Here is a 25,454-nt window from a genome sequence, read left to right on the forward strand (position 1 = left end):
GGTCTTAACTGCCCTTCATAGTATTACAAAATTAGCGTTTCTGTATGGAGACCTGCTATTAAACAATATCTGCAACAAGCCAGGCACAGGAGTGCCCTTTTTCAACATCAAAAGCAAGTTTGGGCCTTAACATATTGGCTGAAAATCTAACATGACACAAAACATGTTTAAAATGTGGAGGCAGCAGCTTTTTGCCATCTGAAATGTGCATACCAGGCTATGCAGCAGCAGAACCACCTGGATTTTAACTCCTGTTTGCATATGGAAGTTAATACTGTGTTAATAAACATCGTGGAAAAAAGTGTTATCAGCAAGAAGGTTCAGAAAAGTTTTAGTTCAGTACAGTCTGGGATAAGTACAGAACATGTAGTCCAAACAGGCTTGAAAGTTGCAGTAGTTTAGAGTAGGTAAATTTCATTTTTGTTAGTACTTCTGGATGTTATCAGTAATTAATGTATTGGCTATATAGCCCTTAGCACCAGAGACTCCTTTCTAAATGGATTATCTGAATGATATATTAGAGAAACTGATCAAAAACTGATATTTTAACCACTAACTTAAAAAGAACAAGGATCAGTCACTATTATTATAAAAGAAACTCATTGTAAACAATGCGTAGCTAAACAGTCAAATACACATCTGAGTGTTTTTAAAGCATGCAAAAAATGCATGCGTTTTAACAACGAGGGAATACATACTCTTTCATGGAAAAAATAAAGCAATGCTTAGTTCTAAAATACATTATGGAACTAAAATGATTTTTTCTGCTATTTTTCTTCTTTATTAGGAATCTTCTCTACTACACATAACTACAGCTTCATGTGATACTAGAATAACATATTTATCTTTATTGACAGAGAATTTAAGGGAACCAGGATATTTTTCTCAACCCAAGAAGACTATGGATACAGAGCAGAAAAAACAAAACAGCAGGGGATTAAGTTAGTCATAGGCAGTTCGTGTAAAGTTTAAAAATAGTGTAAATTAACTCTGAAAAAGGTAGACATAATACCAATACCATAATACCATACTAATCCAGGCAGACATCCATTAGAGAAAAAAAAATACATGATGTCATAAAATCTTGGAAAATAGCTTGCCCTCATTTTATAAGCTTCGTTTAACGTCTAAAAAGGTCAACATAGTGTTATAAGAGAAATACTCATTTTACTGCAAACTGGATGCATTTTGCACAGCAACAAAAATATTAATACAATTTACATGATAAAAAAAATCACTTCTTTCACATAAATAACATTTTAATAGAAATGGTACAGCTGACATATATCCTAATGAATGATCTGAGGTTAGGTTGGAAAGGTAAGTATACAGATTAAAAAAGAAAGTGGACAGGATATTAGCAGCAGTTCTGTTAATGGTACCCAAAACTTTTCAGTAATTACACCAGTTAATCAACGAAGATATACCATCTAGTGCCTACTGACTCTTATTCTACGGTAGGTGTTCTAACTCAACATAGAATTCTGGTTGTACAGCATTTCAAACATTTGGGAGAGCAGCACAAACTTCATGTTAGACAAGAAGGCACAGAACTGAGTGGGAAATAAGTGGGTTGGTAAAACTGTAGTAGAATCTTGTTCCCAATGAAGATTATGATACCTTTAAATGTGACTTTAAATGTGATACCTTTAAATGTGACTTTAAATGTGAATTGGATAAGGGTCTAGAAATAGTGCAGAAGAACAGTAATAAACCCCCCCCCATTACAACCATCAACTCTAATAACAGATACTATTGATCTAGTACTGTTGCTCTATGTGAATTAGAAAGTGTTTCTAACTTTGTAATTTCCACTTTGGGTGGAATTCAAGAATCAGATTTGAACTTTCTAGGAATATTTTGAACAACACAATAAAACAGCATTATAAAATGTGAAACTTCTGGACTAGGGACAAAAGTTGCACACAAACCTGTTTAAGTGATCAGAAACTGGTTTAAACCTGTAATAGAACATAAATTCAGTGCATATAAACCAGTTTCAAAATGACTGAAACTGGTTTAAGACAAACCTGGTTGAATGTAGTATCAGACTTAACTGATTTGGGTCAAGCCAGTCTATGAAACTCCTGTCCCAGACCCCTTCCTGGTTCAAGCTAAACCAGAGTCCCCCTGCATGCTTTCCAGCCCTGGCCTGGGCTGTGCTGTCTGTTCCAGCAAAGAAGGGTTGCAGGGGTAAGAGGGGAGGGCAAGGACTGCCTCTCACAGGCAAACCCTGGCTGGGGGCTGGGGCCAGGGAGGGGGGTTAAACACATCTTCCCCCACTCAAACTTACTACTGGCTGCTATTGTGGACTACAAATCCCAGAGGCACCTGGAAGCAGCCCCTGTCTGTGCCTGGAAGCAGGAAGAGTCCTGCTGCTGTGAGGCTAAACTGCAAATCCCAGAAACTTTGGGGGCAGCAGGAAAAGGAAGTGAACACACAGCCCATGCTGGCTATATGCCAGAGAGCTGGGCTTCTGGTCTGAGCCACTGTAGACATGTGACTGCATTTCCTGAATCAAAAGTAAACGTGTGTCCAGTTGTTTCTTAGTTTAATCTCAGACTAACCTGCAAAGACTGAATCGATTTAGCCTTGTGCTTCTTGACTGTCTGTACTTAGCCCTGGTGTATGGATTGGCAAAGTCTATTATAATAAATCTATTTGCTTCAGTAGTGCTTCAAAACTATCCTTATATATAAAAAGAGCTAACCACTGGGTGCTATGGGTAACCAGCTGATTTTATCTCAAGTTAGTTGGAGCTTCCAATTTCCATACATTTTAATTTTTAAATGGTGGTCATTCCTGACTAAGTGCAAAATATCATAAACAGATATAAAGTCAACTGTATTTGTTCATATAAATTATTACCATAACCCACTTGAGCATCTAGCTGCTACCACAATACAAATTAATTATAAGAATAATTATAAAAAGCATTTTACTAACCCAACACGTATTTTTAACATGCCACTGAAAAGTTCAGGTGAGTTTGAGATGATCCACCCAATATGTATGACAAGTTCTTGTTGAATAACAGCTTCCCTTTCATCTTGTAAATTGCAGTTATTGTAAATGATGTTCTTAATCACTCCTGGGGATAGAGGGTTAGAAATAACTTCTTCTTCTTCTTGGCCGAAAGCTCCAAGAGTTACCTAAAGACATAACAACATTGTGGGGGTAGGGAACCAGAAACAACAAAACACAGGAGATAAATCTGCAAGTTAAATTTCCTACACTAACATTCCCCTGTTAAGATTGTACTTGAGACAAAAAAATTAAATTAAATTAATGGAATTAAATTAAATTAATGGTGTTAAATTAATGGAAATAGTGGTTAGCGTGACTGATATTCTTACTAAAAATAAATGTATTGAAGTAAAAAAGCATAATCCCTACCAAAATGTGTCCTTATTAAATCATCACTATATTTTAAGAGAGTTTGGATAATGTAACATGTCCATGATTGTACAACTAGTCAAGAAATTCCTTCATCTCCTGTTTCTAATGAAGCTTCCTAAAAATTCAGTATCATAATACCATCTACTGGTTTCTTAATATTTCAGTACTTTTTCCAAGATTATCTTCTAGGTTTTAAAATGGTAATAGAATCCCAATATCAATATTTTCAGTAAAAGCACACTTAAAAACATAAAACTCTAAACTACTCATACTCTACCTCCAGCAGAACAAAGCAACTTGCTTTCTCACAAAAAATGACATTATAAACGGGTTGATAAGGACAGGTAATTAAAAACAAATTAAAATAAGCAACTACAAACCATGCTACATGCCCATTCATTTTCTTCTATAGCTACATAGCACCAGAAGCATACCATCAACTCTCTTGTCCGAAATGGCTGAATGACAAATAAGTCATTCCTGTCCCATATTTTTTAGCTTTAAGTAGTTTCTTATGAATTTATTATCACTTTTTGTCCTCAGAGGACAAACACTAGTTCCATTTAGGTGAGAGACAAACATCCCACATTAAACTGTTTGGGGCAGGTGAATGGAAGAGAAAAACCATCAGAATCCCTGTAACAAGTGCGCATCCTGGGGCCCGTCAGTCATTGGCCCACCCACTTACCTTAGGACTAACCATGTGCCTTCCTTTCCTGCCATGCCTTGATGTTAATGATTATGTGATGTTCATCAGGCAGGAGGCTGCCCATTTACATGCCCAATGACAAGGCCTATGCAAACAGCTCAGACCACTCCTGTACTGTGTCTCATGCCTTGCAGATGTTCCCTCAGTGCTACACACTGGGACCCGAGCTCCAGTCTTGCACAGGACTCTCACTTCCCACTGGAGCTTATAGTCCCACTGCCTTCTCACTGGGCTCTCTGGTGTCCTTCACTTAGGGCTCCAAGCTCCACTTCAATTCTGGGCTCCCAACCCCATCCCAAGTCTGGGCTCCAAGCCCCTAACAACCCCAGGCTCCAAGCCCCATTTCCATTTAGGGCATCCAGCTCCACTACGGGCTCCAACCCCATATGCCCCACACTGGGCTTCACAGTATCCCCAAGCTTATCCCATGCCCTACACTGGGCCTCAACAAACCCTTTATCCCTTTGCTCCAGGAGCTTCTCATATAGCTACCTGAAGGCTCAGGGCCCCACCCCCTGAAGCCTCACTCCTGGCTCCTATGTGCAACTTCAGAGCTCATGGTGAGTCTGGGCTCTTGCTTTCTTATTCGGACTGTGCTCCCCTAGCCTTTCCCCTCCACAGAGTCACCTGCAAGGCAGCTGTGGCTGAAGCTTTCTGGTGCGCCATACTCGCCCTTCACTGGGAAGGTCCCAGGTGTAGCATTTCCTGGAAGCTGCCCTGCCACAAGCAGCCCCACTATACCATCCAGCCCCAGCAGGGTGTAGTTTTAGGTTATGCCCCAGGACCAGGAGCCTGCAGCCATCCTCACTGGTCCTACCCTTACCTCCAAGGTGTCACAAGCAGCAACCCTAGCCAGGTTGTTATTCTCCCAGTTGCTAGCAGGCAAACTGTTGCTAGCTTTCTGTTCAGGGCCCTGCTCTTAAAAGGACCAGCTGGGCCCTGTTCCTATTCAGGCAGTTGAGCCTAACTGGTGATTGCCACCAGCTGCAGGCTACCTGGCTGCTGCCTACAGCTCTGCATGTAACAGAGCACCCTTTGCTCTGTTACAATCTGCTACTTAACTTGCTACTTCCCATGCAAAACTAACATCCCTTTTAGTTTATTAGACTCATAATTATTAGATTTTATATATTTATATACACATGTATATATATATATATACACACACACACACACACACACACACATATATATATACACACACACACACCTATATATACACATACACACACACACACACACATATAAAATCAACTTTTTCTATAAATACCTTTCTATTACTTGCTTCCATCTACTTTTTGTAAAATAATTTCTCCTTATTTTGTTACATGTATTCCTCCTAAACTGTGCCTATACCATCTTCCCCTCTGTTTTTCCATCTAGGTTTTGGTCTACTCAGCTATCTATTCTATACTGCTCTCTCAACTTCATTAAAGAAAAGCATGTTGTAGACCACAAGGTCTATACAAATTATCAATAGCAATACTTTTTTTGTTGTTTACTTATTTTCTGTTACTGAATATATAATCTTTAGGTTTTGGGTACTTCAAAAAATATCTGTGGCCTTCAAGATGACAAAGCCTTTATACATTTTTCTCTTGATTATCATTCCTTAATGCAATTCTAAAAAATAAAGACTTACCTGTTTGCCCTGAACTAAAACATTAGTAATAGATGGTGCAAGGCTGTCCACTAGTTTACCTAAAAGACTTGCTGCGAAGCGCACAACAGACCTGAGGGCAGAAAACAGAGCAATCCGACTGGACATTAACTGCTAGTTTAATGAATTCACATATATGTTTGAATTCTGGTACCACATTTGATAGTCCCAAAGCACTAATCATGTAAATATATGGAGTACTTCTGCTTGATAAGTAATGTCAGATAAGCTTTTATTTTGGGGACAATTTCTGAATTTTTATTAATTACTAGAACAAGCAAAGAATGACTGCATTGGGAACTCATTAAACTACAGACTGCAGAAAATAACCGGCTGTTCTTTTCTCTGACAACATTTTGAGAAGAGAGCCTGTTATAATAATTTCTTCTATCAAAATGTCTACTTTTGTTTGGTGACAATTTCACCAACTTGCAGTTAGTGAAAAAAAAAAGATTATTTCCTCCTTTCTGTTTATTTTGAAAAGATTTTTGTTGTAAGAGCAAGTACAGCACACACAATACATATTTGATTATATTTCTTTTTTTTATTTTTTTGCCTAAAGGCATTTTATAGGTGAACGATGAAAAGAAGAGAATCATGTAAAGTGCTAGGTTTAAAACTGGCTGCAACTTCTAAGGACAATTGAATTGACATACAGCTCTTACCATTAAAAAAAATAACATAGTTCTATAAATTGCCATTCATGACAAATAGAAACTGAACAGACGTGTGTTTAAGCTTTTTCTAAACATGGATTTTGAGGGTGCAAAGACTCATTTATCAACAGCGTTAATGAACAAATTGTAATATTCCATAGTTAGTAGAAAATCCGTCAACTAAATTTATGTTGACTTCTGTGAAGACTGTTGTGCACTCTAAGATCAAGAGCAAAGCATTTCAAAATTGCATTAGTTGATACTATCAAAATGCAAATAAAGCAAAAAAATCTCAAGCAGCACCATTTCAGACCTTTCTGCACTTTACCTGTTTCCCATGTACCAGTAAAGTAGTAATATGTGGGGCTATAGAGGAAGCATATTTCTGTGCAAATGCAGCAGTGTAGCGTACCACCAACCTAGGTGTGTCATACGACAGTCATGAAAAAGAAATGAAAAATAACATTTTACATATTTTTGTTTTATAAAAAATCCTCATATTAGTATACATTAAAAAGACTAATTATGAAATAAAATAACAACTTTTGTTACTTTGTTATAACGCTGTTTCATTGTATGAACAGACTAAACTGAAACCTGAAATCAATTCTTATATTTCCTTAGTTATTATCTTTTTCAAACAACCCCTTCTGGTTAACAAGATTTACAAAATGAAATAGTACAATGTATCATAGGTTCAAATCTCTTCTGCAATAAGAAAAAAGATTTCTATTATGCTTTAGTCAAATAGAACAATTATCCAGCAAATACAGTAGACTTCATTTTCCAAAAATCTTTTGAAGTTATTCTGGTAAGCCCATCCTTAACTCAAATGACTTCAAGAGCAACAAGCAGTAAACAGCTCGGATATACTGCGTTAGGTTATTAAATGTAACTTAGGTTAACTTTTGAACACATACTTTGGCACAGAGAATCATTTTATATTGTAATATTCTCTGAAAAAATTGATCCTCTTATGTGCTGTGATCCATCTCTTGTTTCCTCAGTACTGTACATCTATAGTACAGTTTGTTACAAAGACATTTTTAACACTGTTCTACAGGAACAAATGTTTAACAAATTCATTTTCATTTGTGTCTCAAGGTTAACAGCTAAGGGTTGGTTCACAGCTGGTATAAATTAACAAAGCCCCGCTGAGGTCAGTGCTTTCTTACATTATTTAAAGATCTGGATTAAAGTTTTGAGAATAGGCTGAAAAAACCTCCAAGCACCTTTGTTTGACAAAGCAGACATGAAACACAAAAGATTCTGTGTACAAACCAGAGCTTTTTGCTACCAGCACGTCTGTAGATTCTTTCAATATGGTCAGAGACTGTACCTAAAAAACAGTTAAAAAAAAAAAGTGGCAATGGATTGTTATTCAACAATAATAAAGTTAAATTTGATACTATGTAGTTTCAATTTATATTCAACAAAACATTTAGCTTGTTCTAAGTCCCTTAGCTGCTCTCTTTGGCCATGTCCAGATGAGTGTGGCTGTGAGGTATGTGGCACCACAGGTATGTTTTATGGCGCCATGTACCACACATTCAGTTGTTCTCCACATTGCAAGGGAGCAGTGTGGGTCGAGGGGTTTGACCCCGGGGTAACTTGCTGCATGGCAGAAGGCATGTGGCACAGGTGTTCCCTGGGGACAACTAGCAGCGGCATAAGGTGCGCTGCTGCTAGTTGTCCTCAGGAAACCTAATGTCCATGCATGTGTGGACACAGCCTTTGGGTGCATACAGATGTTTGGGGAGGTTAGCAGGTTAGATCATGTTAACAGCCACCTAATCTAACTTAGGTCAACCTACCTCTGCACCGAGGCAAACTAAGTGCGTACTGTACAGAAGGTCCAGGAAGGTGAGATCAATCTAAGTTATCCTACATCTGAAGTAGTGCAACTTAGATCAGGTGGCCATTTTTAGACTAATCTAACTGTCCTGAACTTCTATATAGTTCCAAGTGTAGCCCTAGGGCTGGGAAAGCCCAGTCACTGGCCCCAGCCCTAGGACTGTGCTTTTCCTACCCCCCAACTCCACAGCACTGGGCTATTTTTATCCCCCGGGACCCATGATTCGACCCCAGGGGGATAATGCCCCTGCCCTCCTCCCCATGGACCAGACAGTCCCCTCCATCCACCAAACCCCATCCCACAAGCTGCTCTCAGTGCCAGTTTTATCAATGTTTGCCGATGCTGGGAGCTGAGAAAGAAAGTCTTGGTAGGGGAGGGGTGGGGGGAAAGATTGTTCATCTTGGGGAAGGGGGGCTCAGATTGCTAAAAATAGCCAAGGTCATCCTCCCAATCCTCCCAAACCCTCCCAGACCTCACCAAACCTGCCTTCCACAGACCCTGCCTGCTCCCCTTGATTTTCCCTGTGGACCTTGCATGCCCCTCCCAAGCCTCCTGCAGACCCTGCTAGCCCCCCCAATCCCTCCCGCAGACTCCACTTGCCCTCTCAATCCCTTTGCAGATGCCACGTGCCCCCTGTTCTTTCCTGCAGGCCCTACCTGTCCCTCTGATTTCCCCCTCTCTCCCTCCCAACAATCTCTCCAGTTCCTCCCACTAGCCCCTCCCATACCAAGTTATCTTAAAACAGGTGGCCATTTTTAACTCAATCTAACCTTGCCACATGTCTGTACACAGCTTTAGTCTATCCTCCTCCAGTCAAGAACTAACATTTTTTTTCTCACCAGACAGTTCTGAAGTTGCTCAAAGGACTGAAAAGAGCTTTCCTCCAGTAAAACTCCTGTTCAACTTTGGCATCTGTATTTGGTTTTCTGGTTTCTGATGAGCCCATGCTCTGAATATATGGCAGTAGGCTCCTTGCTCTGCCTATATATCAATGACCTTGCTGGTTGCCTCAAGAAGGTTGGTCAAATCCAAGCCCCTATAGCAGATTCACTGTGTACTATGTTCTACCCAGATAGAGCATTCTTAAGGATTTTTCCCGATTTCCTGCCCAGGGGTTTACAAAGTTCAGCAGTTAGCATATTAACTTACTGGTATTTTCCCCAGAACATTGAGACCTAGGACTTTGCAAAAAAAAAAAAAAAAAAAAAGGAAAGGACTAAACCACCTGCACAGGACTTTAAGAAAGCCTGCAGCTATTTTTCACCTTAGCCAAAAGATCTAAAGGTACAGTAATATTAGAACAGAGATAGTCTAATTTGATCGCAGATTCTGCCACACTATGTTACGAGACTGCCGCAGTGGGACTGCGTTCCATAGTCAAGAAACTTCCACAATTAACGATGGCATAACTGAACCTTGCAAGGCAACCACGCATTTCATCACCAAATAGTGGGCAATTGTAGAAGCTTCCATGGCAGAAACTGTTTGGTAAAGCAACCTCTCCAGTTACTGCTCACCTAAAACTAGTTCTAAGACCCATCCCCCCTTTAACCATGTGGGCATTGCTTTGGATTCACTCTCAGTTTGAATGTGATTATGGACAGATCACTGGCAGCTCATGAGCTACATGCAGCCTGTGAGGGGTTACACTAGATCTGTAGGTTCCTGCCTGGCCTACTTCTCCCACAGTTCCTGCTGCTGCTGGAGTTTGAACCCTACCCACCCAACCTCCAGCTTCATCTTCCTGCCCTCACCCCTGGGAGGAGTTTCAAAGGCCACATGATTTGTAGCCCCTGGCTGCTCAGAAGTGGATAGCCCTGTGTTATATAAACAAACAGCAGTTGTTTTGGGGAACCTTTACAAAGTCATCATGCTTATCAGCTTCTTTATATCATTTCCCTGAAGAATCAAACTGTAGAACAAGAGCATCTGCAAGGCTGGATCGCTCAGAAACACTGTATTTGTGTTTCCAATGAGCATGGGGGTTCCACGCAGATCCTGTAGCTTACAGACATTCTGTGAAGGGCATGGATACAGCTTTTATCCAGAGTATTGCCAAAGAGGCCAAGAGGCCTACCCTTTGTAGCAGAGGATTAACTACTATGAAACCTGTCCAGTTTTGCAGGATTGAAAAATTGCAGTTGGACTGGAAACCACTGCATAGGAAGTAACAGTGAGAAAACATTTAGTTAATTGGGTTTAAGATATCTACTGGATTTAAAATTCATAGTCAAGAGGATTGCTTTTCTCTATAGGACTTTTTTGTACTACAGGTACAACAATACTCTTGCTTCAAGAGTAAATTTAGCTGTATTAGAAACTTGAGTTGCCAGATCATAGCAAGATCAGAGCTTCAGAGCTCTGGGGATACCAGCTGGGAGCTTCTTCACACCATTACATGGTAGAAAGTGAAGAACAGATAAGAAGATTTTGGTTTTTCCCATTTTGTGTGTTTTAAACTAGCTATTTAGTGTTTAATATCAGTCTCAGTGCTAGTATGAGATGACAGGAGTTCAGTCAGGGATTAATGTTTTTTAGTGCAAGGTCAGCAGATGATAACATTATTGCTGTTCACTATTTCATCTTGGATAAAACCCCTGACTTAGCATAGTTTACTGCAATCTGGTCAGATACACTGTAGGAACATCATTAAGCCCAAATGGTTTTATATGGGTATTTAGTTCATCAAAAGTTGATGTCTGGAAAGATAGGGTGGTTGTGTTAGTTACCTTCACCTTTAATATAGGACGGTCTCCTACAAGACATTGCATCACCTTGTTTGGTGATGCAATAAACTGGGTATTCCAAACAATGACTCTATAGGGCTACTGAGGTCAAAGCAACATTTAAGGTCAAAGAAACATTTTTAGATTAAAAAAAAAGATATTAACAATATAGGTGGTAACTTCTCCCTCATGTTCAGAAGCTGAACAAGCCTTTCCTAAAACTTCACAAAAAACCTTAAGGTTAGACCAGAGGTTGTCAACCAGCAGTACATGTACCCCCGGGGGCACTTGGAACAGTCCTAGGGGATATGTGAGAGTGGGTGGGGATGGAGCGCCGCCGCCCACCACCATGACCCACTGCCTCCCAGGAGCAGGGCCAAGGGACGGGGGGCGAGGGCAGTGGTGACCCTCTGCAGGCAGCATAGGTGCCATCTGGCCGGTCGGATGTGGAGGGGTGCAGGGGGGAGGCAGAGCTCTCACGTGTCTGCTGCTGCTACCATCTACTACCTCGCGCTGCCACGTGAGATTCTTGCCCCCCGCGCTCCGCATCCAGCCACCAGTACCAGAAGGGGTACAGTTCTTAAAAAAGGTTGAAAACCCCTGGGTTAGATTGTCCTTAGGCAGCGCCTTATGAAATTAAGTGGTGATGAGAAAAGTCACTATACCTAGGAGTATAAAAGGGAGGAAATATGGCTTGAATCCTAATTCTTTGCTTGATTTCTTCTTTTACTAGGGCATGCATGTGTGTATGGATCGAGAAGAACAATTTAGAGTAACCTTTGAAAGAAGTAGGAAACCCTGGGCAACCAAGCCTTTTGGATGTTTTGAAATATCTTATATGTATTTAACTCCAGCACTCTAATATAGAGCTAGATACAAAACTGAAGAGCAAATACCTCTAGAGATAATACTTGAAATTAAGTCCCTTTTCAGAATATAAATCAGTCAGTCTACTATTTCCTATACATTTCAGATTAACTAGCACTGGCAGAAAATGGTCTTCAGTTTCATTTTCATGTGCAAGGTCAAACCCATTGTGACACAAATAAGTGTGCTCAGAATTATGAGCAGGTAACATGCTGCAAGAGAACAATTTAGAGGAGTTAATGCATTTAACAGCTCATTCCATTCTTCAGTATACAAATGTGCATTTTCCATTTAAAAAAGAAACTGCTTTAATGGAGAGGAAAATAGCTACAAAACTTCTCATGTGCATGTCCATTATTCATGTTTATCAGAACTACACAGAAACCTGCTTCCTGAAATATTTAGAATAATCAAATAAAAGGACCTCTTACCTTCCTTGGTGATGAAATTCGATCCTTCCCTTTTGAGCAAAACACTCAGCAATAATGCTTGACTTGCTAAGCAATTGCAGTCCTAAAAACAAGAATAAGCCTATAGAATTTCAAGTGGGAAGTAAAATGCATCCAGGTTACAAACAAATTTCAAATCAAACCTAAGAACAGGGTTGGGTTTTCTGGGGGCTGCTGTTCTGTTGTTCACTTTTCAATTTTTCTATTTCTATACAATGCAGGTTCCAAGGCAGAAGGCTCTCCCCCTGTAAAATCTCAAATCTACTTGCCTTCTTCTAGATGGCAAGTAGTCAGTTTCAGGATTTCAGGTAGCAGGTGAGGACTGTCTGCACCTCACAAGCTCAAGTCATATTGACTCCTTCATTTCCATCTCTAATCATGGAAATAGTGTCATGGGTGACACACACAATATGTACTCCTTGTATATTTTTATAACTCCCTTTTCACTGCTGCGTAGTCAATAAAATTGCGGCCACCCCAAACTAGGTCCCCTCCCCCAAACTAGAACTTGTCTCTGCTTGTGGCTTCTACCAATTGGCAATGCAAAGCCTTTGGATGGGACAACCAATTGACATGATTTGTTTCCATTTTTCTACTGAGCCAGAACACTAAAATTTGAAACACTACTTATTGTCTTCTAATACAGGAAGCAAATAGGGATTTTCATACTTAATCTGTACATCCAAAATCATGAAAATATGAAATCTGTTATGACAGACTTCATAACTTAAAGTGTGCTTTTTTTATCTTCCATTTAGAAATGAGGTATTTATTTATATGACAGTGTCTCCCTTTTTGGATTATGCTAGAGGTTAAAGGGAGTATGAAAACAGTTAGCTGGAATGTTTTTGGAAGGTTCTCTGACACCTGGACTATAGCAAGGTCAATCTGAAGGTAGAACTCATTGTAAGACAGGCTGTAAGTTTTAAAGGGATTCTAGCTCTGAAAATTGTTGATGTGGCAGTTAAGAATGACAAAGTAAATCCTATCTGAAGACTGCAGTATAGAACAATTTATAAAATTTCCTTACATTTAGTTTCTGAAGAATTTCATAAGTTGATCTGTCTTTCCAATCATTAATATTTATTTCCGGTTGCTGTTCTAGTTCAGAAACATTTGGAGTACTAGATTGTCTCTTGACTTTTGAATGTTTTGGAAGTTCCAACTCCTCCAAACTGTTAAACACAGGAGGCCTGAAAAAAGTAATAGTTTGATTCTCTACAATGTAGAAAATGTTTCCTAATTTTAATTATCAAGCACATAATTAGATTTTGCATGTATCCTTACTCTGATTCACTGATTCTTAGGAAGTCAAGTTGTTCAACAACTGCGCCAGATATTAAAGTCTGAAATTAAAAGAAAAAAATGAAAATAAAAAGACTGCACATCAGTCTGAATACTACACATACTGACCTGAGAACAATGTCATAAACAAAACAAGATGCCCATTATTAGACCAGTTAGACTGATCAGAAACTGCCACTTCTTTTTAAACTGCCATTTTTTGTTTTGCTTTTCATTCACTTTCTCTTGATTATGAAGAGTAAGTACAGTGTTACAACAAATCAGAGTGGGAGGCATTCTCCCAAATATTGGCAGGATGGGCTGGAGAGGTGGAAGGGGGAGGGAGAGCATTATCCAGGGCTGGAACCATCCTAGGGCACTAGGACAGTTCAAACCATGGACTCATCTACCTCTGGCCCATGGTGAAATGGAGGGCTGCAAGGAGCAGGGGGCATTCACACTGATGTCTGGCAGGATGAGTGGGTAGGGAGCATTTTTCTGAAGTTGAAACTGTCCCGGACCCCAGTCTCAGAGGCAGAAGGGACTATTCCCACAGTTCAACCCAATCCTAGTGTCCGATACAACTGAAGTCAAGCTCCTTGTACTCCCTGACACTACACCAACTAGGGTGACCACAGTCAGTGCAGGAGGCTGGGAGTGCAAGCAGTGAGGAGCGCAGTTCTCCTTGCCCCTCTCAGCCCTATAAGGTGACAGACGTCTGTTGCAGCTGCTGCTTTTCAGCAGCTGCCAAATGCCCACTGACAGCTTGCCCTCTTCTCCAGCAGGGGAGAACACAGGCTATGAAATCCCTGAGCTCCTCTAAGAGTGGGGGAGATTCAAGGAGTAACCTTCTAGTGCTCCCTGGCTGGAGAGCTCCTGCGTGTCTGTCCAGCTAGGGGCCTGGAATGCTCCAGGTCCCAGGCTATTTTTCTAGTGGTAAGAATTTCAGTTTTTAGTGCTAGAAATGAATGCCAATTCAAACCCTTTGTTACTCATCATGATTTTAGGTCTATGCTGTATAAAAACATATGTCTGTAAAAGTAGGCATGCCATTTAAAAATAGGAAGAGGGCAATATGAAAATGCCTTGCTTCTTGCTTATATGTGAATGTTTAACATGGTATTGCCATATTATGCAAGAACCCTAGAGACCTCCAGTAGCCCAGATAGTACAGAAATACACAGTCCATAGTAGGAAATGTATTTGAATCTATATAAGCTACTCTGGCATGTCAGTTGCATCTCTGAGTACTGAACACTCCTAATGCTAGTTAAGGAGCTGAACACTGCGAGGAGAGTGCGTTTTCTAGACAACTATTCTATTGTGCTTTTTTGGTCTTCCCTCTGAATTTCAGTTATTTTGCAAAAACAAACATCTCCCCTGGTTTCTTCCTTCCTACTCTTGCCCCCAACTCATTTTAACTCATTGCAGTCTCCCCTACTCAAGTGCAGGCTATGTAATGGCTTATTCCACTATTCTCAAAGTCTTGCTATAAGTACTTCTCTCAGTCTTCCAGGTTTCCTTGCCACCTTCTGTGTACACCTGCAGCTTCTCATGCATACAGAGCTCCTGCTCCCTGTGTTTGCATTCAGGTCTGTTTAAAAACCTCAGTCTCAATTCCTACTTCAGCCCCGTATGAGGGTTATGTTTTGGGTGGCAGTTGCTACTGTTTCTATCATTTGTTCCATAAAGGAGCTTACATGCTTTTTATATTCATCCAGAACAAAGGCTAGTTGTTTTACCAGCCAGTGTCAGTGGATTTTCACCCAATCCTCAGCATAACAAATCTACAGGGCTTCTGTAGTTTTAGTCAGTCATTCCTTAGTATGGAGCAGTGATTCTCCACCAGGGTGCCTTGAGATTCTTCCAAGGGTGCCATGGGATGCTGCACAATATTAGGATTATTAGATGTGAATTTTGATTCACAAGATAAACCCAGAGATTTCAAATAGGAATCCACAGGGTTAAAAACATTCTGACCTGTTGTGGTCTGAGTTCTCTGCAAGAGAAGAATTGGTCTATTCTTTTTCTGTAGTCAAAAAACAAGTGAAAACCAGGAACTGGCACTTTCCAAGAGATGCCTTAAATCTAAAAGGGGTGCCCTGAATCTAATGAGCAGCATCTTAGGCCTAAAAAAGGCTGAGAACCACTGGTCCAGAGATGCTTCATTCCCCCTCCCCCCCAACACACACAGGGAATAGGTTTATTCTATTAAACCAATTAAGAGGCTTTTTTTAATATGTTGTTTTGCCACTCCTCAGTAAGTACATTAGATGTATATACTGTGGACTTTTAAATTGAGTTTTCATGTTTGCAGTTTAAAGTGGAGTACAGAAATACTACAGAGTTGACTATCATAATCAAAGGCTGTTTTCCCTCTTTCTTTCTTCTTGTTCTTGTTTTGCTTTATAGCTGACATCCCTCTTCGTCTCCACCTTGCATAATGCCCTGGAGAACAGCTGACAATGAAAGTAGTTACAAACAGTGGAGGTGAAAATTAACAGCAGTGTTAGAAGCATATCATTCATAAGGTTTCTTAAATGGATGAATGTATTTTCATGTACATTTCACAAATAAACAACATGTACTCCTTTGGTGGAGGCATAGCTATGCATGTTCCAATATGTATATTTAAAACATACCAGCTGAACATAATTTATAAAGATGCAATACTTATTAACTTAATAGATAATGTATTATTGCCACCATATTGTAATCTTAGCCACTTTCTTAGGTTTCACACCCCTCACTGTTTAATATTATAAAACTTAAGAAATAAGGTGGGAAAAAATCCAAATTTGATCATATCAATACAGTTATAATCTGTATTAAAATATTTGGTTCTAACTAAGCAAGGGCAAACATGAAAAAACCCTGTTAATGTATATAGAACCAAACTGGCAAAAGATATTACCTTTAAAAACAATTAATCATCTTTCTCATTAAAAAAGACCCAAAACTCCTAGGCTGTTGGCATTTTATATACTGCAATGTGATAAAACCAAGAGAAATGTTGAGTTTAAGTTTCAATTACATAGCTGCCTTATAATGTCCAGGGTGCTTATTTTTAAGGGAATTTTGGAGTTAGAAAAAAGACAGATTTTAAATGTCATTTCAATAATATTTTACAGAGGAATCAAAGGATCAGGATGATTCCTATTTCACCCAAACCAGTTTGCCCATCCTTAGTTTAAAATTATAGTAGGAACTAAACCTTAACTGCAACAATTAATATACAATAAACCATAATTCTATATACTTTGCTAAAATGTGGGGAATGATTGCACTGTACAGCTGCTATGTATGTACAGCCCTGGAAAAAACTCAGAAGGATTTTAAAGAAATATAGAATGAAAAAAAAACTTGACAAGAGCAGAATATGTAATTTTAATCAAGGTGTCACAATTGTTAACTGTGCTCATCACTAAATTCAGTGACTGAGACCACTGACAGATGAAAAAAAATACAGCAGGTTAAAAGGGGGCAGGGAAATACCACACATCTGCTGCTCCATGGTACCTGCTCATGCTAGGTCTACTCTTACCACCTGCAGCAAATAAAAGTTAAATCAAAGCAATTTGCCTCTCAAATGAAGCTGGGCTAAGTGAAAGCTACTGTGGCATAATCCTTTACTTACTGCAGGATAAAAGTTTGGAGATAGACAATTACTGTGAGAGGGCCTGGCTGATGCCACCCTCTTAACTTTTAAAAGGTGACTGTACATTTTTCCCTGCAATTTACATCCTTCATGAATAAGAAATTCAACATAAATAGAAGTAATTGCCAATCAGATGAACCTTTTTCAGTGCTTATAAATTATTTAAAGAATTTTTGTGGTAGGACAGTGAACATGGAGGGGAAAAATGGTCTCCAATGACTTTGAAACAATATCATGTTTAAAACAACTTAAAGGCACATTATATAGAAGATTTTTGAGAAATTCTTCTCATGACAATATAATAATTTAATCAAATACAGAGTAATATAAAGGACATTTACATTACAGTAAAATATTAGACTAATCTTACAGGTAGTAGGCAGCACTTTCCATGAAAGGTAATGGCATCTGCATTAGGAAATTCAGCTTATAATAGCAAGAAATTGTATGAAGTCTGCTTGGCTACTGTTATTTTAGAGAGTTATTGATAGCCTTTATATGCTAGAGTTAGGAATATTCTGTTTGAGAGGTGAATACCTTCCAGGATGTAAGAGATTATAACTAAGACACTATCATCAATAAGCCAAATAAGTGAGTTTTTAAACATATTAGCAAAAACTCAGTGAACGACTCACATTAAAATGTAGACAAAACAGTTGATTTGGCCATCAGTGCAACATTAAAGATGGTTTCAACATGTTACTGGGCAAGGGTCTCCCATTAAGATTTATTTTGAAGAGCCAAAACATTAAAACTACAACATACATTGTCTCAATTAGAATTTTAGCAGGGCCAAAACAGACTGGCCTAGCCAAAAAGAGATCTCTCAATACTTGGTATCAAGGACTTGACCTCTGGTGACAAGACGAATGGGAGTAAGGAAAAGAAAAAACATCTTTCCCAGCCCTTGGGGGGAAGGGGAAGGAATGGGAGAGGACATCCCACCATTTGTAGAGAATGTAATTACAAAAAGGCTAATGCAAGAAGGCCCCATGCGTCTGCTTAAAAATAGGATTTTCATTAAATATACATGACTTCAGAAGTAAGCATAACTCTGAAATTAATTTTATCTTTAGTTCTATGATGCTAAACGTGCTACTGAAAGATCACATAGAAAAGAGAAGAATTTTGCTAGAATGAGAAGTCTACAGAAATCATTTACAATATAAGGAGTAAGAGAGACTACCAGAGCATGAGTGAAACATTTAGGAAAAAAAGAAATACCTGCACTCTGTCAACATGAACCTTCACTCCTCCAATGATTCCCTTTTTAAAGTCTGCCAGCATATCCAATATTGGATTGAATCTGCTTCCCCTGAAATTTAAAAAACAGGCACATTAATATCACACGTGTAATCATATTACAAAGTATGCTCCTCTTAAGAGATATATATTCCATACCTTATGTTATCTTCACGGATGAGCACAAGGAACAAGGGGCGACCATGCATTTTCCAATACTGCTTAATGAACTGCAATGCATTCTAGGTAAATGAAAAAGTATGTGCATTAGATGCAGGGAACTCACAGGCCAATATACTGTAACAGCAGCAAGCTAAAATAAAGCCATTACTTAAAAACCAAACAGATTGATGGTTTGGAAGTTTGCAATCAAATGTTTTTAGTTGCGTTTTTTTTTGTTTTTTTCTGAAGAATGCAAACAGTTTTCAAATGCATAATTCTGCTCAAACTGGTGATTTACTTCAGACTTAACATTTCATAAGGGGAGTAATACAAATATGTAGGGTTTGAACTGCCCTGTATAGTATGCATAGAATGTACTGAGCTACTAGCACACAAAGCACAGATATTACACCTTCTATACACCAGAAGTCTCTTCTTCAACTGCAGGAATGGGAAGGTACAACAGACAGTGTTACTGCTGCTGCCCTTCACCTAGGTTCATCCAAGGAATACAATTTTCAATTGTTGACCAAGGCTCAATAACAGGAGCCTGATGAGGCTCTGAATCAGAGCATCTCTTAAATAAACTTGGCATGCTTATGTCCCCAACTAAGAACACCTGCTTTTAAAAAGCAGCAAAGGGTTGTGTTATTTTAATGCCACTCACTTCTGAACGATCAGTCACTGAAGAACATCCACTAAGGTCTGTTCTGGACAAGTAGTACAGTAATCTTAATATTTTTAGTGTTCTTTCCATCATAATTTTCTGTTCCTTATGCATTAAGACATACATACTATAGATTTTAACCTATTTCCAATACTGTATGTCATCAAGCCTTTAGAGCTATTCCTATGGAAAACTTGTATTTCACCAGTTTTGCATAAGACAAAACAGATAAATACCTTAATGTCGTCAATCAACATCATAACATCCTGAGACATGTAGAAGTCACTTAGATCAAAAATGATTGGGTAACAAACTACAGTCTTTCCTAGTATGCGATAAATCTGTGGAGAGATAAACTAATGTTAACCACTTCTCTAAAAAAAACTTGAAACAACTTAATATTAACACAGCCTAAAAACTAAAAATAGAGTCGTAATTTTGCAAAACTATCAAAATAGTAATGAGCTGCAAAAGGGACTACTGAAAAAAAAATCTTAGGAATCCACATTCTTTTTTAATTAAACCAGTTCACCCCTATTATCATCATGGCTGTCTTGGGTGAGTGAGTATTACTGTAATTGGGTGCTTAGGAAAGGCGTGAAATAATTTAACAGTGAGATAGCTTGTGCTTTATTCTTAATGGGTTTACAAGGTACATTAAAAGCATTTTAAAACACAAAACAAGATTTATGTACAGAAAATAAGATTACATTTATTAAATTGAACAATTCAAATAGGTCTCTGCATCCAGTGAATAATTCAAAATACGCCTGGAATACACACTAATTATGTAACAGAAACCCATCATTTCAATGACCTTTGATGTTCCAAGGCATCCTATAGGCCTGTCAGGTCTTCCAGATAATCCTAGTTTGTCATTGATCCCCAAATGGAAGTAAGCCTGTAAAAAAAAGAAGTTGTGAACATCTTAAGATAATTTCTTTACACAGAGGTTCAGGCCTTTCTGTTCATCTCAGGCAAGAAACAGCTGAAATGTGAATTCTTCCTCTCTCTCTCTTTTTTTTTTTTGGAAGAGGAGGCAGACGAGAACATGCATATAAGATATGGTAATTCTTGCCAGTACCTCCTTTTTATAAAAAAAGATATTCATCCATATCACAGTAAAAGAACCAAGATAAACAAGACTAGACTACCATAAATAAATGCACAATCAAAAGACTGAATTTGGCCCATTACTTTGATAAATACATGTATACCTACATTTAAAAGTTAATTCTGTATTTAAATTAAACTGGAAATAGATTATTAAAAATCAGCTATAAGTAACATCTTCAGTGACAATCGATATTCAATCCAATGAAAGCTACTGTTGGAAATGCATTAATATTGAACTTCCATATATCTGCTGTGTAAGTATAGTTTTACCTCTTCAGCCAACTAAAATTTTAGGAGATATTGTTCTTTATGGAAGTGAAAGGACAGCTGATTTTAACCACAGCATAGTGGAGACAGTTAGGCACTATGTTAGCTTTGCGAAGATTCTTTTTACTATGCTTGGACATCTACTGTAAGTCTGAACATCAAAGCCATTATATTGGCCTTGGTCTTTTCAGACAGAATTAGTTCTTAATTCTGCAACTTGTGTGAATGTTGTGTCCCTGGACTGGTGCAGTGACTCCTGCTGATGTCTAGTGTACTTCATGATTTTCTATTTAAAGCTCTGTTTATACAGACTACATTGACTCAGACTAAATTAATACTTAAAAATCTCAAAGCATCCTTAATGTAGCTAGAATATCTATGTGGAAACAAATCAATAATAAAGAAGGGAAAGGTAATGTTCCCTAGGTTTTGATATTATTTTTGGCTTTTTACTGTTTTACCAATAGATTGTTTTTTATTTAATTATCTAAATATCTTGTGTTCCTTTGTATTCTAGAATATAAAAAGCCCTGTAATGGTGCAATACACAGTTTATTTTTTGTTTTAAAGAGCACAAACTATCATTTACACTTCCATTTTTATTTGCATTTAGTGTCAGGTCTTATACACTTTGAAAATGCCATTCCTAGGGTGAAGCAGAATTGGAACAGCAATGCAAAAGATTAAGATACTTTATTCCGAGAGCCAAGGAGATTAATGCATTAGTAACATGTAATAAACAGACATCTTTGGCTCTTTGCTTAATCACATTTATGTAGCTATTTTAAGTTATACTCAGCATTATTTCACCTGATATACTGATAAATACCAAAGATTTACAAAATTCTATCAGATTGGTTGAAACATAATGGAAATGTGTAACTACTTGAACTGTAGATAAGCAAGACTACCCATGCAAATTAAAAACAATGTTGGCAACTGCCATTTTGAGCAATTTGAGACGACAAACTTGCTATTACTAAAATAAAATTAAATTCCTTGAGAGGCAAAGATTTCTTAGATTTCAAATGAATAGCTGGTACAACCCTAAAAAAATATTTGCCTCTTGCATGATTCCTGGACCATCATGGCTACAACATCACTCCAACATTACCATTAAATTGCCTGTATCTCTATAAATTACATTTGGAAAAATTTCCCGGACCAAAATTTCTCTTTAGTTGCAAGCCAAGAGTTATTTCAGGGACCAAGGAGGATGATATTTCAGACCAACAAAACTAGATAACAACTTAAGATCTTAGAAATTATGATCAGAAGCATAACAAGTAGAGTTGGTGCCCTGGACAAACCATGCAGGACAGGGGAGGGAGTGGTTCCAAGGGGGAGTCGAGTCATTCTGAGAGCACAGCAGGAGGGGAACATGGCAGTGCAACAGTTTTATCCATGCCAGGAACTCCTAAACAGTCCTTAGCTGAGCTGCTGCCACTGCTACATGCTCTGCCTTCTGCAGCTGTTGCTCTTATCACAGCAGTAGCCTGTTTCAGAGATCTTCATAGTTAAATCATGGGGCTGGTCTTGCTGCTGGGGGTGGACTCCATGGGGAAAATTAGGGTTGGAAGGGACCTCAGGAGGTCATCTAGTCCAATCCTCTGCTCAAAGCAGGACCATCCCCAACTAGATCGTTCCCACCATGGCTTCCTCAAGCTGGGCCTTAAAAACTTCCAAGGATGGAGATTCTGCAGCCTCTCTAGGTAATTTGTTCCAGTGCTTCACCACCCTCCTAGTGAGAAAGTTTTTCCCAATATCCAACCTAAACCTCCCTTGCTGCAGCTGGAGAGCACTACTCCTTGTTCTGTCATCTGTTACCACTGAGAACAGTCTCACTCCATCTTCTTTAGAACCACCCTTCAGGTAGTTCAAAGGCGGTTATTAAATCCTCCTCAGTTTTCTCTTCTCCAGATTAAATAAACCCAGTTTCCCCAGCCTCTCCTCAGAAGTCATGTGCCCCACTCCCCTAACCATTTTCGTTGCCCTCTGCTGGACTCTTTCCAACTTGTTCACATCCTTTCTGTTGTAGGGGGCCCAAAACTGGACACAGTACTCCAGATGTGGTCTCACCAGTGCTGAACAGAAGGGAATAATTACTTCCCTTGATCTGCTGGCAGTGCTTCTACTAATGCAGCTGAGTATGACAAGAAGATTGTTAGTCTTCTTGGCAACTAGGGCATACTGCTTACTTATATCCAGTTTATTGTCCACTGTAACCCCAGGTCCTGTTCTGCACAGCAGCTGCTTAGTCAGTCAGTCCCCAGGCTGTAGTGGTAAATGGGATTCTCCATCCTAAGTACAGGACTTTGCACTTGTTCTTGTTGAGCTACATTAGATTTCTTTTGGCTCAATCCTCCAACTTGTCTAGGCACCCCTCCTAACTTGGGCTCACACCCCTCCTAACTCGGTATCCAAAGATGCCTTTCTTGCCCACCCCTAGTTATGCTACTGTATTAGATATATCCTGGCTTTAGAATTAGCCAAAACTCTTACTTTGGAATTGCCTCCAATGATCCTCTTTATCCATCTACACACAAAACTGTCTGACCCAATTAAAGTATTATTTTCCATCTGGGTTTGAAGTAGGGATTAGAACCCAGGTTCTACTTCCACTTGAGCTGGTAATCCTCCCACTCAGTAATAAGGACAGGGGGAAAAAGGAAAATACTAGGGGTGCACTGATAAAGATTTTTTGGGCCAATACCAATGGCCAATATTTAACAAGCTATATTGGGCGATACTGATCTGATATGCAGCCCCACAGCATGGACAGTGGCATCCGGCTGGTAAGTCTGTTATGGGGGAAGGCGTATGGGAGGGGCAGATCGAGGCTCCTGCGGTGAGGGAGGGAGTGGGGCTGGGGCAGGGTGTGGCATGGCACGAACCACAACTTGTCCAGGGGGCCTGGCTCCTGCTGCTGTGTGCACCACAGGGGCATGTGCCCCTGGATATGCACGTGGGGCGAGCTGCTGCTGCGGGCTGGGGCCAGGCGCTGGGTTGGGCTGTGCTCGGGGCAGGTGATGGCACTAGAAGGGGGGCTACAGCAAATTTTGAGGTGGTTGCCCAGCCCCCTGCTGGGAAGAGCCTGGCACAGCTCTGGCGCAAGCCCACAGCAGCAGCCCACCCCACCCCACATGCAGATCCAGGGCCATATGCCCCCTGTGCCCTCCCAGGGTACATGCAGCAGTGGGAGCCACTCCTCCCATGCCCCCCCAGATGAGCCACAACTCTGTCCCATGCCCCACCCCACTCCAGCTGGGCAGCACCTACCCCTTCTCCCAGCCTCAATCATATTCCCTCCCTCACTGCAGGGGCCTTGATCTGTGCCCCCCCCCCCCCCAATCCTTCCCTCCCCCCTCCCATGATAGACTTACCAGTCAGACCCGGCTGCACTGCTGGCTGCCTGCGTGCTGTGCTCTGGGTGTACACACGCATGTATCATTTATCAGCCACATCAGGCAAAAAAAAGGTGATTGCCAATACTCTCAATTTTCCTCATATCAGTAACGATCCAATATAGGACCGATGTATCAGTGTGCACCTCTAAAAAATACCTCCCCCCTCCAAAAAACACCAACTGGTGCACAATCACCAGAACCTATCCACAACACCGATCTGCCCACAAAGACAGAAAAGGTCTCCCACAATTCATTAGGAAAGAAACAGAGAGAGACAACTTTCTGAGAGATGAAGTGTGATGATGCTCTATTCATACATGAATTATGTTTTCCCAGATGGCTGGTACCCAGGTTAATGCTAAAGTAAAAACATGCAAAGAGGAAGGATAATATGACCAAAATGAGCTAAAGCTGTAAACTGGTCATAAGGGCAAACATTTTGGGCCCTTTTACATGTGCTCCACAGGGCTTTAATTAGAATGGCTCTGAGAGCCACTTTAATTAAAGAATTAAAGCACTGCTGCGTCTCTTACCTCAGCATCCCCATGCTTAAAAATGGCAGCAGGGGTGCTTGAACTAAAGTTCACTGATACACAAGATGCAGGAGGCTGCTGGAGTGAAGCAATTGCCATGCTCCAGCAGACCCAATTAATCGAGTATACTCTGACATGCTGGAATTCCAGCATGTCAAAGCAGCCTCCATGCTCATGTGTAGGTCCCATTCATGATTTAATTTTTTTTTTTTTGAATAATGAAGGCTCATTGAATACAACAAGCCTTCAGGCTCTAGTCAGCCCAGTTTTTCTTCTGCTTTCTAAACCATACAGACTGCACAAAGCTGCAGTTACTGGTTCTACAGTACAGTGATGTACACAGAAAAAGGCCAAATTGCTGCAGAAAGTAAAATAAACATATCTAACCAAGCTGCTGAGTTATCATGGAACTACCAAGGGAGGAAGGAGAATTAATGCAAAACAAGAAGACAGACACGGAATAGCAGCTGTTTTGAGAATAATCCCATCTCTAATGAAGTGAAGCTGATGAGAGAGTAGCTCACAGACATTGAATATACACTTTCTGTCACAATGAAGAGAAAGCTTTCTTTTGTGGAAAATTATTTTCCTGAAATGTGAACATGTTTTGCAGATTAAGAACAAGGTAAACTTGCCTGAAAATTATTTTGTGCATTGACGTTTTTTCCCCCACCGATTTCAAACCTGGAATCAGCGTTATAGATAATTTCAATCACAATGCTGTCCTGAACAAACAAGTCCCTTCTCTGTAGTAAACAATTTGGGTGTTTATACACGTGCTCTGAGGTTGGGGGGTA

General features: G+C 39.7%; 1 protein-coding gene across 3 annotated transcripts in view; it reads right to left on the reverse strand.

The window, feature by feature from the left end:
- Positions 1-25,454, reverse strand: part of PHKB (phosphorylase kinase regulatory subunit beta) — a 205,508-nt gene that overhangs the window by 15,838 nt on the left and 164,216 nt on the right. For 2 of the 3 annotated variants that reach the window (XM_014603360.3, XM_006271202.4), the window contains 10 exons: positions 20,152-20,235; positions 19,571-19,675; positions 18,665-18,747; positions 18,488-18,578; positions 13,609-13,667; positions 13,352-13,514; positions 12,304-12,385; positions 7,706-7,763; positions 5,751-5,841; positions 2,947-3,152 (listed from right to left, as the gene is read on the reverse strand). In XM_014603360.3, the coding sequence (XP_014458846.1) occupies positions 2,947-3,152; positions 5,751-5,841; positions 7,706-7,763; positions 12,304-12,385; positions 13,352-13,514; positions 13,609-13,667; positions 18,488-18,578; positions 18,665-18,747; positions 19,571-19,675; positions 20,152-20,235 (1,022 nt within the window). Of the gene's footprint in view, positions 1-2,946; positions 3,153-5,750; positions 5,842-6,752; positions 6,844-7,705; positions 7,764-12,303; positions 12,386-13,351; positions 13,515-13,608; positions 13,668-18,487; positions 18,579-18,664; positions 18,748-19,570; positions 19,676-20,151; positions 20,236-25,454 lie in introns of all 3 variants that reach the window. The other variant, XM_014603361.3, reaches the window with a different exon arrangement.

This window comes from Alligator mississippiensis, chromosome 10 (assembly GCF_030867095.1).
Source record: "Alligator mississippiensis isolate rAllMis1 chromosome 10, rAllMis1, whole genome shotgun sequence".
Classification (NCBI taxonomy): Eukaryota; Metazoa; Chordata; order Crocodylia; family Alligatoridae; genus Alligator; species Alligator mississippiensis.